The following is a 13,995-nucleotide window of genomic DNA, read 5'->3' on the forward strand; positions in this document are numbered from 1 at the left end:
GGATATCAATACTTTTTCAGGCTAACGCATTAATTTACTACAATGGATTGGAAACTGATGCAAGAGGTCAACCAAAGCAGTAAAAGGCCTGCCTGGCCTGCAGGCTTCTACTTACCGTGTCCTTTTAACTAATCCTTGTTTAAGTACTGTGATCTTCCTCCAGAAAAGCAGTCAAGTGTGATCATGTGTCCATCCATATCCAGCAAGTGTAAACATGTGCTTCATGCACCATCTTAATTGCTTAATCAAGCTCTTTCTATTGTGAGGCACAACCATACAAACGGGAACCAGATGGAAGATATTTTTATCAGACAGGCCATAGGACTAAAGAAACATGGTCATTGAACATTGCTGTCCTTAAAATCCCCATCCATGCAACATCCCCACAATGTGATAATTCAGGCAGCAGCCACTGTCATAAACCCAGACTCAGTCTTACCTCCCCTTTCAGAAACCAACAACCTGAGCTTGCTTAAGGGACATAAGCACACACTGCAGATTATTTTAGAAGAGTTTATATCGAAGAAGATTGAAACAGTTATTTACATTTGGAATCAAGATTGGTGGAGGTTTTGTGGAGTCATCAGTTTTGTGGATGATTTTAGCAGTTTGTATAGCATCACCCTCGTAAGAGACATGGGCAGTATTCTTTTTGTTTTCAAGTGGCAGGAAAAGGTCTGAGTGTATTTGAGCTGTTTTCTCTGCTGTTTGTCAAGCCTGTTATAGCAACTGTGGTTTTAACTTGTTTTCCTTAGTTTCATGCTAGAAAAGCACTTAAAATTATGCATTAAATTAATGCTTCTGTGGGTTCTACATCAAATCCCCAGTAATTGTGCTTTTGCAGTCTTTTCCACTATAGGCTTCGAGTACTGGTTTGTGATCACTGCTTTTACTCCACACAATACAAAAAGAGCAAAATCCTTGATTATAATTGCAGGCATTGTTTATTGTTTATTTGGCCAAGCACTTGCCCAGTCCTAATTGACAGCCTGAATTGTGCAGCATGGTCATCAAAATGGGCAAGAGCTTTTATGAATAATTCATGGCTTTGACAAACGTCGTATCTGCAGATTTAGTGGCAAAATTAGCAGTGGTGAAATAGTTAAGAATTCTGGTATTTCAACTGCCAGAACTGGGTTTTCAGTTAGCACCCCAATAAGATGGAGAATGCAAGTTCATGTTCTAGTCTCATTGTTTCTTCCACTGGCTGCAGACTCAGCAAGACAGATGTGCCTTAGTTTATATTGTCAAGGCTATCTTTGCAAGCAGATGGGCTAGAAATCTAATTAAAAAACCTAAAAGCTTTGATTCTGGAAAAAAATAGAAAATTCCGTGGGACAATCCTAAATCCTCTGAATTAAATGGATGTTCTATGTCAATGCTGTTCTATTGTCACACTTATAAATAAAATATGAAGGAGTCTACTTTTACATGGACCATAAATGGGCTCATTTATGAGTTTAATAAAGCATGTGTATTCAGTACAATTAGATAAGCATATATATAGAGCAATAAACTATTCCTGTATAAAATCAGCACACGTATAACAGAGAATATATCCCAGCGTGGATAAATAAGTACATGGTTAGATTATTAACTGATCTCTCGTAAGCTTTTTTAAATTAACTATGAGGTGGCCATGCCTATTTGCAATTTTTCTGCAATTGTGGATTCTCCCTGTGTCTAAAGATGTGGTAAATATAATACATTCAATGGAAGAATACAGTGGCTTCAACAAAGAGAAGTGTGGTATCGTGCACAAGAATGGGGTGAGTAACTCAGTGAGGTTCACCTGACTCAGTCTCATCCCTTGGACCACAGTGCTCCAGCCAGGTGTAAAAAAATGCGTAACTTGTGAGGCTATAATTGCAAGGAAAATAGCTACAGATATTTCTGTTATCTCAGTACCAGGGACTCGCATGCCATAGGCTTTTCCTGAACTGGGGGATGTGACCAGTGTGAGACCAGGGGTTTGCAGAACAATATGCAATGGATTCTGTTTATTCTCGTCAGTTGTTTTCTGGTGGAGAGGGGAAGGGGTAACTATGGTTATTCAACCTCCTACAGAAACCCACTGCAGTGGGCCCATTTCTGCACTGGATGTTATACTGGCATTAGTTTAACTCACAGGTAGGAAACCCATTAGTCTGGTGGAGTAGATGTGGCCTGATGTGTATTTGATGTGCCTCTTCCAGGTCAAATGAGTTGCTCAGTATTATGCCAATATCCTTAGGTGCAGTATTTCAAGGATCTGCTCTCTCTGATTTTCATTACTGTGGGCTTGCTGACATCTACAATAAATTGCAAGTTCCCTGACTAGCAGATTCCTATCATTACTATCCTGGCATATGTTAATTTGTCAATATAATTTTCAGGTCTGTCAGCAGGAAAAGCACCACCTGGGGTGTGTAGCTCCTGAGATGAATAGGTTGATGATCATTCACATGTGGCACTTGTAGATGGATTTGCCAGTGAAGTTTTATTGTGCTTTTGATAGAGAAGCAATGTAGCTAATAAGGAAAAGGGAGCAGGCAGTTGAAACTGGGCAATTACATCTCAGAGCATTTATCTGAATCTGCTTTAGCTGATAAAAGAATTCCTCTGGTTTTTTCCAGTTAGAGGTGACTGATAGGTAGAGGTACTGATGGAGAACTGAAATTATTTGCAATCGTGATGGAAGTCCAGGACTGTAAGAGAAGACACATTAAGACTGCATGACCAGGACAGCAATGTGTGAGCTCCCATCAGTGTGGGACAGTGCCAGAGCATGATGCATGGTAAACCTGAGGAGGCCACACCTGGGGCGCTCAGTCTCCTGAAAAGCTGAGAGCATCTGAGGCTGGAGAAATACCTCAAGTGATCTTGGGAAGACACTCAGAGAATGTTAGCTCAGAGACTGACTCAGCTGGGATTTGCACGTTTACTGCCAGGATTTTGACTGTTGGATTCATTTTTGCTTTCCAGAAGCTTTTCAGAATCAGCTCTCTCTCTCTGGGTGTCAATGGTGTCTTTCAGGTCTTCTACTGCCTTTGAAATGCTGAGTTATCAAACTATTTTTGCTCAGTCAGCTCCAGTGATTCTGATCTCTCCCACATTTATGTCTCCACACGTAAAAGGGAGATATACCTCACATCCAGTGGCTTCACTGGCATGGCTTAGCCCCTCTCGCTAGACACAGTGAGAGAGCCTGGCCTTTCTAGGAGACCGATGCAGAATAAATTGGACATGAGCTAGAGGTTTAGGAGCTAGATTGGGAGTAGCACATCGGTTTCTCCTGTCTCCTGAGGACTCTGTAAAAAGGACTTTTTCCACTCTCAATGCCATCATGATCATTTTTTGCAAGAATGAGTGAAGTCTGCTGTGTGAATGAATACACAAAAAATGATTTTCCAAGTGAATCTTACAACATAGGTTGATTTTGTAGCTTCAGAGAAAGTCCTGGATGCAATACAACAGGCAGTCTTCACCCAGCCTGGCATGGCAGGAAGCATCTGTCTGATAAGTGAACTATTTTAGGTAAATCATTGTGCCTACAAAGAGCTGCTTTGTTTGTATATGGGTGGAGTTCAAAAGGAAAAAAAATAAAGATTACCGCTCATTTTATTAGTCATGGTCAGTCCTTACTATCCAACCCAGGGAAAAGAGACGCATCAGCTATTTAATTGTGCAAATCTTAAGAGAACTGAAATCCTTGTGTAGCATCAAAACAGACTCATGGACCATGGAGTGTTTCTGGGATGGAGCACTCAACCCTTCCTCCTGAAAGATGCACTGGAATCCAGTGTTTGCCCTTATGTCTGTGGATTCTGGCCAAAATCCTGTAAGTCTTGAGGAATAGTTATACCATTTTTTGCTTAGAAGACATAAAGTGCAAAGCAAATCTCATGCTGAACTCTGAATTGCAAATGGGCAGAGGCTAAAATAGTTGTGGAAGAATTTGCTATTTTGAAGTGCAAATTTTTAAGTGAGGAAAAATCCTAAAGATTTAGAAATTTCCCACAAACATACCTCTAAAATGTTATGTCAGTCAAAATATTTTGATAAAATTCAAAATTTTTTGTCCTCTTCTTTTTTTTGAGTTGACTGATCAAAAAAAAGGCAACAAAATGAAAATAAAATCATATGAAAAGGTAAACCAGAATATTTTCTTGTTATAAAAACTTTTTTTCAGTTTTAAATTCAGTAATACTTTCATGAGAACCTGCACTCATCATGAAATATCTTACTTTGAATTGATGTGTCGCATTTCGTCTTCTCTCCCCAGTTCCTTATTTTAATTACAGTTCTTCTGTAAATGGGTGTGCATTGCTCTCCTGCACTGCCAGGAGCAGGGTATGGGAACTGATGAGTGCTTACTCCCAGAGATGTCAGTACTATGTAGAAAAAGTGATTTTACTGTCTTTGAAGTTTTTTTTTTTTTTTTTCTTCTCATCATCAATGAGCTCAGTCAAGCCCTGGATCAAACGTGCAAGTCCCAGAGTGGTTATACCTGCCTGCATCAGGAAGGAATTTGGCATGGTGTCCGCCTGTGGACATTATTGGATTTTACCAGGTGCTGCTGTTGACTGTCTAGACCTACATTAATCATTCTTTGCATGAGCTGAACATGTTTGCAGGCTTCTTTATGCTGTAAAGGAGCCTGTTCTTTCCCCTGTGGGTTTCTCTGCCTCCCACTACGTGTTTCAAGGAAATGTATGTATTTGCAATCTGGAGGCTTTCCACTCTGGGGTGACTGTTTTCAGTTTTATGGTGCTGACTGGAATTCCTGGAGCTGTTCGCCCTGCTCCATTCACTCACTTGTTAAGTCACTGATGTTGTGAACTGATAAATTAGGATGCCGTGTCTAAGAGCCCAAGCACTCGTTGCCCAGATGAAGTATCCCTTTCCTCATGTGAAAATCTGGCAGTGCTGACCACAGACTAAACTTCATAGTGATGGCATGTGAAATGACCTTCACGGTCTCCTTGCTTGAACTGTGAAAAAAAACCTCACAGTACAGGCAAAAAGATCCATTTATTTTCTGAATCTTAGTTGTTTGGCTGTGCTAAGCACAGCCAGATATATTTATCTCTTCTCTGCAATCCAATGGATTTGAATCTTCAAACTTACTTTCAATAGCCTCTGCTCCTCCAAACCTTTTCAAGAATGGTGTGTTTATATTTCAACACAACCCTAATATTTATTTCTTCCAGCAAATGTCAAGAACATATAATTTTCATTTGGTAAAGCATTTTTGTTTTGTTTCTGCTAAATCATCTCAAATACAAGACTTTAAATGCTCAAGAGAGAGTTGAATGGTACTTACTGTTCAAATATTTCTTTGTTGTAGTAACAAATCTTTAAATGTAGCCGTGCTTCAACAAAAACAAAGCCCTGATTAATTTCGTATTTATCTCAGCAGCTGTTTCAAGGAAGACCTGCCAGATATTGATCCAAATATAGAAGACATGCAGCAACAAAAGGGGAAGAGGGTAAATGGGTTTAGATGAAGGCATCACTTACCAGCAGAAACTTAACAGGAATGTGAAAAATTATAGCATTTGTCCTCCAGATTTGGCTTTAACAGCTGCGATCATGCATTTTTTGGACACAGCTGTGTTTTATATCTTCGCTGTTCGAATGAAGACAGGAAGCTTCTCAAATAGTGTTTATTTGCTCAATTAAATAGGAGGCCGAATGCCTGCAGAGCTTTGGGTCCCATTTCTGGTCTGGGCTGTAACAATGCAGATCAGGATTTTTACCTGGGTAGAAGAGAGCTCAACACAACCCTGCTGAACCCTGACAGAGATACCAGTGGGACCTGCACCTCTCCAAATGACTCCCAGACGCTCATGGGGTCCTAGTTACATATTGGAAAAAGGTTTTTGTACATCTAGTTGGTGTCAGTTCTTCCTAGCTTACATCATTTTACAATAGAATTGCTTTGAGTTCAGAGACTTTTTTTTAGATGTAAAAAATGAATACCAAAATTAGTTACTTGCTTGAGAATAGCAGGAGAACCCATCTGGCACCAGTTAGCTTCTGCTGCAGTAGATGGGTTTTTTCTGCCTTTCTGTTCCCTTCCTGTTGACTTGGGGCCAGAGGCAGGGGTTGAATGTGGATGTTGTGCAGCCCACACATCTGCATTCTTGTGCCATTCACAGACACACCTCCTGTCCCCTAAGAGCAGTGGCTGGAAACCAGAGACAGGAGGTTTGTCTTCGCCTGGACCTCACTGGCTCCAAGTCTTTTTACAACATGTCACTGAAATTTCCCTAGATCACTGCTTTATGTCCAGCTCCAGCCACTGTGAAACTGGCTTTGATTTCTTTCTTTCTCTCTAAGAAAAGTGAGAATGAGTGATTCCTTTTCCGTGCTGAAAGAGAATAAACAAATTTAGGTCACAGTAAGGAAGAAAGAATTAATTAGAAGTGGAGTCTGGGTGGCTGTTTCTTCTCTAATTGTGAAAATGCATTGTGAAACCAAGTTCAAAAAAGTGAGAAGGAAAATCTAGGATGAAGATTGTCCACTTTCTGGTGGGAGCTTGCTGTGAATTGGTATTCCAGAGTAATGATGTTCTTGGGTTGTGCATCACTAGGTTCCTCCCCTGATTTCTGATACAGCAGCACAGAAGGGACACGTGAGCATTAAGAGTTACAAGTGTCCCAGGATCTTTGAAAAGACAGTCTGCCTCATCCCACTGAGCAGCAGCTGTCACTGGGGCATGTGGGTGACAGCTCAGACTGACAGGAACATGTTTCTTAACTGGGATGATAAGCAAGGTACAATTTGCTGAGAAGTATTAAACAGAACAAAATATTTTAATAAATAATGCTGGTTCAGGAGTGCTTGGCAAACAGGTCTACTAAAAAGTACTTTATCTGGTCCTTTAAATGTACTGGAAAAAAATTATGAATACAGTTACTGACTGTTTCTATTGAGAAGGTGAACTTCAGGCTCAACATGGTGATGTGAAACCAAAGTATGAAAGTCAGTAAGTGATGCTTATTATAAAGCTCTCTGTCTAGATTTATTTCCAAGCTGAGTAAATAAACCACACACAAAATGAATAAAAAATTGCAATTAATCAAAAATATTAACACATAAATCACTGAAGTGATCCTTAGTGCATTTTGATATTGGAAGCTAGGCAGCAGAGTGTTAGTAAGGTCTCATATGAAATGAGGCCTTTGGGATAACAGTTTGTTCTTGGAAGCTTTTACGTACCTGTTTTTCTCCTCTCCCTCCCCCTTTTCCACCCTCAGCTTTGAACCAATTGGCTGACTACAGCCACATTTATCAAAGGAACAGCGTTCTCAAAAATAATTAATTTCCTGCAGATTTTGCTGCTATGTATTGATGCCTGAAGAGCTCCTTGTTATTCTGACAGTGTCTCCTGACAAGGTTATGCTGACCCGCCTTAAAAGAGACCTTGCTCTCCCCGTTAACAAATCATATTTAGAATGAGATGCTGGACATGTCAGATCTGGGCTTTCAGTGGTCCAACAGGAATGCTAAATGTGCTGCTTCATCATTAACTCATGACTGCAAAATGGGAATGGAAATGTTATGTTATTTCAGCTAATCAAGTGCTGAAGATTCCAAATGCCAGAAGCTTTGGCCAAACCGTAAGAGTGAAAAATACACATAATCAATAGGTATCTGAAAGATTAATCAGAAAGCATGAAGTCCTTAAATTCATTTGGTACCCAGCAAGCCAGCTCTTGCCAAAGAAAACACAATTTAGAGTGTGCCTGCATTAAAGAGGAAATTTGAGAAAATAACCTTATGAAAGTACCCTAGAAACCAAAATAGAGGCATTTATTTTTACAAAGTTATCACATCTGCTTCTGAGTTCCAATTTTATGCCTTTTTTTTAAAAATCCAGATCATAAGTATTATTTTCACAAATATTCTAGGGTATTTTTTTTAGACTTAGAAGCTGGTCTTTGTCTTTGCTTAAAAGCAATGGAGCAACTGAAATGACTTATCAACTATCAAATACTTTCTGCTCACTGTTGCAAATCTAGTCCAGATGAGCACAGCCAAGAGGCTGATGGATTGTCCAAATACCTTGATTTGAGTGTTTTTTCCAGTTTCTGGTCAAATATCAATACCGGAAAAAATTAAGCACCACAATCAACATTAATTGCCGTACTAAAGTGGTTACTTGTGGGTAATAGATATGAGTATTGATGTATCATCTTGGGAGCCAGGAATAAGGCATGTCTTGCTTGGAAAATGTGGAGGAAGCTTGATTGCTACTGATGCTTTTCCCGATCAATTGCTAAATTGGGAAGGGTTTGAGTTGTTGCTTTTAAGCAATAAAGTTAATAAGCATGGCTAGACTATTCAAAAGGAACCTCGCATCATTTCCTCAATCCAGGCTGAGGTAACTGAAGAAAAATGACTGACTGTCAGAGATAACAGATTGCCCCAGATTGCCTCACCAGAGTTTATCAGAGCATCATTATGTCTAGGCCGACTTTTTTAGGATGCTGTCAATATCTGGAAATATTTGGATATTGCAACTTGAATTTTTGGACCTTTTTTTTTTTTTTTTTTTTTTAATAAATTGCCTATGAGGTGTCCCCATAATTATGTTAGCCCTTTGTGCTTTCACATCCATTTTCAGCTTTGGTTTTGCAGACCATTATTACTCATTTTTTTTAATTCCCTGGACTTGCATTTATGGTTTCCTGAAAAATAATTTATTGGAATTCATTCCAGGCAGCTGAAGACTGTAGTATGAATGTAGGTAGCTGCAGACCTCAAGCAAGACAGGCTCCTTAAACAAAAACAGCATGACAGATGGTCCCTGCCCTGAAGAGGTTACACTCTAAACAGTTTTCTTATCTCGCACTTCTTTCTTTGAGCTATCAGTACCTGATTAGTATCTGGCTACCTGTTTGTGCAGGGTAAGTGCTCTCTTGAAGGCACCGTCTCTGCAGCAAGCTCTGCAACTGAAAGTAGAAATGATGAGCAGGCAGCATTCTGTCTTGCAACAGTTTAAACACCATTAAATAATAGCTTTTGACAAGCAGGTTTAGAAATCAGGTGCTAATTTTCTGCAAAAAGTCGGAAGAATGTGGAGTTATCACTGTGCTGGGGGAATGAAATTGTGTGGATGAGCCTAAAGACCCACAGATCTTGTTACAGGTTAGTACCATTCATCACATTAAAGAAAAAAATGGCAAGCAGAATTACTTCTGCAAGAATGTGGCCAACACTCTCGAAATAGAATTAAATTTTCTCAAAATGATGAATGCCATCCATTTGTATGTTTCCTGCACTGAAGTATAAAAAGAGGTACCCGCTTTTGCACTTTTGTATTTCATACAGGAGTTTCCATGCCTATGTGATGAATGAAGTAGGGAAATTGTCTTTATAATAAAGAGCATTGTTTGGAGTTTTGTATTATTGGTGCAAGAGGGGTTACATATTGATGTGTTTTGAACATAAGAATTCTTTGATTCTTCTTCTTCCTTTCCTCCCTTTCCATCCCTCTTTCCTATCAGTTTCATACTTGAAAATTTACTAAGCTTGTTGGAAATTTGGTTGGAAATTTTGCTTCTCTGCACCTTGCAGGCCTGGAGAGGTTGCAAACCTTCAGCAGATGGACTCCAGCCTGTATTTACATTTCTTGGTTCCCTGCCTGGAATATCTGTTTCAATGCAGGCTGAACTTCTAGTCATGGTGGAATATAATCAAGGGTGTCAAGGTATCACACTGCCTTTGCTCTACAGCTAGGGCAAGGGTTTGATTTTGGGTCTGTTTGTGTCTAAGACTTTAGTTTAGGTTCATAAACAGAGGACTTCAGTCTTCTAGGACATTCCTGTTCTGCTTACTGAAACAGGTTTTATGTTGTCATCAATAAGTATTAACTTATTGTTTTACATCAAATTAGGTAAATTGGCAGGTTGTCAGTGGTGAGGGGAGTTGGAATTAAGCTACTACTGTCTATGTCTTGCCGTTGTTGCAATGGATGGTGGTGGTTTATTTATTTACTTACGTCAGAAAACACAGATGGCACTTAGCTGCTACTTGTCCTCTGTCGGGCTCTCCATGTGTCTGTATGGCTCCTGCATCTCTTTGTCAAGTGTTTGAAGAAATCCTTGGAAAAGTCTGTTCAGGATAACAGGGATCAGTGATTTGGCAGAAGTCCTTGAAGATCCTCTAAAGCTTTGCAAGAAAAATTAGCACAAAACAAAACCCCCTTTCTGTTCACTGCTTTCTGATTTGCTTCCTTGTCTCAACCCTTGTTCCAAAAGGCAAGAGGCAGTAGCACCCCCAAGAAAGCTTCTTTTACAGCCTTTTTTTGGCATTAGTTATGAAAGGATCAGATGTCTGACCTTTCAGCAGTAGGTAAAAGGAGAATAAAAGATCTGTATTCCTGACCGTGTTTGGAAGTGCCTGGTCTCCCTAGTTCTTCTTTGCACTGACTGTTGTATGCAGTGTGCTCTGGATGTGCCAATAAAGTTAAGGCAGAGGACCAAGCTTGTTGTCTCTGAGTGCTCCTGTCTGGCTCTGTGTTGAGACTGGTCAAGTTAGCAAACTCTCAACATATATTTGTCCAGAGTACCTCCTCTGAAGAATATTCCTGTTCTTGTTCCAGCCCAGAAACCCAGTTAAAAGCTTTATAGAGTTGTTTTCCATTGAATATGTAGGAGATGGATTTTATTAGCAGAGTGTTTTAAGAAGTTAAAGAGGTAGAGTGCAGTGAAAATCCTCCTGTGTGTTTGTGCACTGGGAATATTTCTGTGGAGGCTGAACAATCTTACAGTTTCTACAGACATACCCATACCTCTTTTTCTGAGGATGAATGCTACGATGTCCCTTGAAAAGCTATGCTGAAAGCTGCACAGACTTGACTTGAATCAACATGTCCTTTTATTCTTTCTCCTCTCTTCTTGTGAGGAAAAAGAAGAGATGTGTTCGCAAGGGAATGCTGTGGTGTTGTTGGGCCCCATGTATTGCCAGTGACCAGGCCAGATAACTGCCTTGGACTTCTGAGAAGGGAGGAGCAGGGGCTGGGAGCAAAGTCTGAATGCAGATTGAAAAAGGTCCTGCAGCATTTGGAAGATCAATCATGAGGGAAAAGGGCCCCAGTGATAACAGTGCTGAGTCACGGGGGCCTTCCTGTCAGGGAGTAATTGCAAGGCATTTTTCTGGACATGACACTTTCCTGGAAGTGACACTTTTTAAAGGGTCCTCTAAAAATGAAGGCACCCAAATTTAAAAGTAATGCTGAGGTATAAGACCCTGCTTGTTGACTCTGGGTGGCTTCAATATGTCCAAAGCAGAATCCATTGTATATACACATAAAGAGCTTCTATACAGATGTATTTGATTCTGTTTCCAATTGTGTGAAAGTATGTATGTTTTCAGTGAATATTTGAATTACATGTGTTTGGAAAATCAGAGATTAAACTGTAATCTAGACACTTGAGTTTCATATAAATTACATGAGAGTCAATTCAATATGACCTTTCTTATAGCCTTTACACTGTACTATCTCTCATCTTTTATGTTAATCATTGCTTTGCTCTGAAGCACCAAACAGCAGCAACAAAAGCCAAGTCTCACTGTGGCTGCCCACAATATTAATTATCCTGATGTGCTTTTATTCCTGCAGCGAAGATGTTTGCAAACGAGGATTCACTGTTATTATCGATATGCGGGGATCCAAATGGGATTTGATCAAGCCTCTCCTAAAAACTCTCCAAGAAGCCTTTCCTGCTGAGATTCATGTTGCCCTGATTATAAAACCCGATAATTTTTGGCAGAAGCAGAAAACAAACTTCGGCAGTTCCAAGTTCATCTTTGAGGTGAGAGCCGTGTAGAAATGAATTGTAAGGCATTATCTCTGATAAGAACTTTTCTTCAGGTAAAGAAAAACCCTGTGATTGAAAACAAAAAATACATCCAAGGAGAGGTGACAAGAGTGTGCTGATGCCCTGGCATCAGGTTGTTTCTGAGCACACTGTGAAATGAGTTGCATGTTTCATCCCAGCGGCTCACATAGTTCATTTTGCTGAGTGTTGTTTTCTTTGTGTTTTTTGGTGCTTTTTTTTTTGGTTTTTGTTTGGTTGGTTGGTTTGGGGTTTTGATTTTTGGTTTTGTTTTTTGAGGGGTTTTTTTTGTGGTATTTATTTTTGGTGATGTTGCATTAAGTCTTTCCTTTGTTTCTCATAGGAAAACAAAAACCCACAACACCAAATTGGTCAAAATGCTAAAAATACAGTTTTCCTAGATGCAAATTTTTGAGTTTGTTAGTTTACCTCTACCCAACCTTCAGTAGTGGCTTTTTTTTAATAAAAGCCATTTGCTAAATTTTCACCTCTTTCATTTAATTGAGATTTAGAGCTCAGGAATAGCACTAACAACTCATGTGAATGATACGGTGCCTCAGGCATGTCCTTTGAGAAGTAACCAGTATATAACAACTGCATAATTAAGGGGAATTTTACTAACTTTGCTGTTGATGAAGACAAACCAGCTGTGTTCTCGATAGCACTTCAGTTTTCTGTGAATTTCCGCTTCTTACCTAAAAAGACGCAAAACTCAGGTGCATGAAGTGCTCATGCATCAATCATGCCACGCCATGACTTAATCATTGTGTTATTTTTAAATAATTCACTGAGAAACACTTACATTGTTGTCTGTTTTACCAATCCATTCCTTTCAGAGAGACACAGAGATTTTGCACCTCTGGATTGCAGAAGAGAATTTGGCTATAGCTCTTAATGTTTATTGCAATGAAAGACTGTATTTAAGTATCTGTTTAAGTTTTGTTGAAGTCAGTGTGATAGAAATATGTCCTTATTTTCAGCCTGTTCTTGCATGGACCCTTGAATTGCTATGGGGAATGAGATTGGTGTTACTCATTAACACAGTTTTACATTATTATCACATTTTAAGTGCTTGTAAATTTTCACCCATTTCACAAAATCCAGTCAACTCACAAATTTTGCTTTGATTAAATAAATCTTTACACTCCTTGGTACTTTTGAGGACAGATAAAATAACAGAGTTCAAGTATGTATTTTTAGAACATTTGTTTGTTTTTAAAATTAATAAATACCTTCTGGAGGGTTGACATATATTTTTATAATGTGGAGTTTTTGTGATGGTAGTAAAGAGTAAACTGTGACCAAGTTATGCTTCATAGTTACAGCTCTGAGTCTGTGTTGTTTAAAAAGCTCTGGATTCACTTGCTGTACAAGCTGGAACGCATTAAGGGTATTTTCATTTTGTATGTGTTGTCAGTGCCTCTGAGCCTTACTCTATCTGCAGGGCTGTTCACTTGGGTGTCCAATGGCTCCCAAATGTTTGGGCCAGAGGAGGAGAGTCAGTGCTTTCACTGTGTATTGGACCACCTGCAGACACTCAGAATCATAGAATGGTTTGAGTCCTTCAATTGCATGATTCAAACAAAGACTTCCTACGTTGTGGTCCACCCTGCAATATGCACACCACAGTCAAGGAACTTCTATTGAAAGGATTCTTTGCGATGCTGCTGCTTATCAATAAGCTCAGGCTCTTGGGCAGCTCGTGGTCTCTCATATGAACTGTGAATATCAAACAAGGTCAGTATGGCCCACATTTATTTGGTTTAGATGGCGCAATTCACAGGTGCCCTCTCTGCACTGACCTGTCATGGCAATTTCCCACAGCTCAGATCAAACACGAGGGCCTTGGCAGGAACACACTGCAGTGGAAGGCAATGGAAGTCTCTGTTGATTTACCCCATCCACAAACTCAGCTGTACCCAGTGTCAGTTTTAAGGCCAAATTTCTCTTTTGAGCTTAATGGAAGCATTATGTCTGTGCCAGGGCACCGTAGGAACCTTGGCGGGCACTGACGAGCTGGATTTTGGGGAGTGAGATTCTGGCACAGTGTTTCTGTGTCACAGTCCAGAGAGAAGCATGTACACAGATCTTCACCCAGAAGGAGAAAGAAAAGTGTTTGGTTGATGGATGTGGATTCCAAAGTTTCCTGTCACTTTGAGGAATG

General features: G+C 39.8%; 1 protein-coding gene across 5 annotated transcripts in view; it reads left to right on the forward strand.

Moving 5' to 3' along the window:
• The window catches only part of KALRN (kalirin RhoGEF kinase), a 473,232-nt gene that overhangs the window by 180,487 nt on the left and 278,750 nt on the right, over positions 1 to 13,995 (forward strand). For all 5 annotated transcript variants that reach the window (XM_066190284.1, XM_066190280.1, XM_066190281.1 and 2 more), the window contains exon 4: positions 11,615 to 11,807. In XM_066190284.1, coding sequence (XP_066046381.1) covers positions 11,615 to 11,807 — 193 coding nt within the window. The remainder of the gene's footprint in view (positions 1 to 11,614; positions 11,808 to 13,995) is intronic.

This window comes from Chamaea fasciata, unplaced genomic scaffold (genome assembly GCF_029207755.1).
Source record: "Chamaea fasciata isolate MVZ Bird 193981 ecotype frontalis unplaced genomic scaffold, bChaFas1.0.hap1 SCAF_8, whole genome shotgun sequence".
Taxonomy (NCBI): Eukaryota; Metazoa; Chordata; class Aves; order Passeriformes; family Sylviidae; genus Chamaea; species Chamaea fasciata.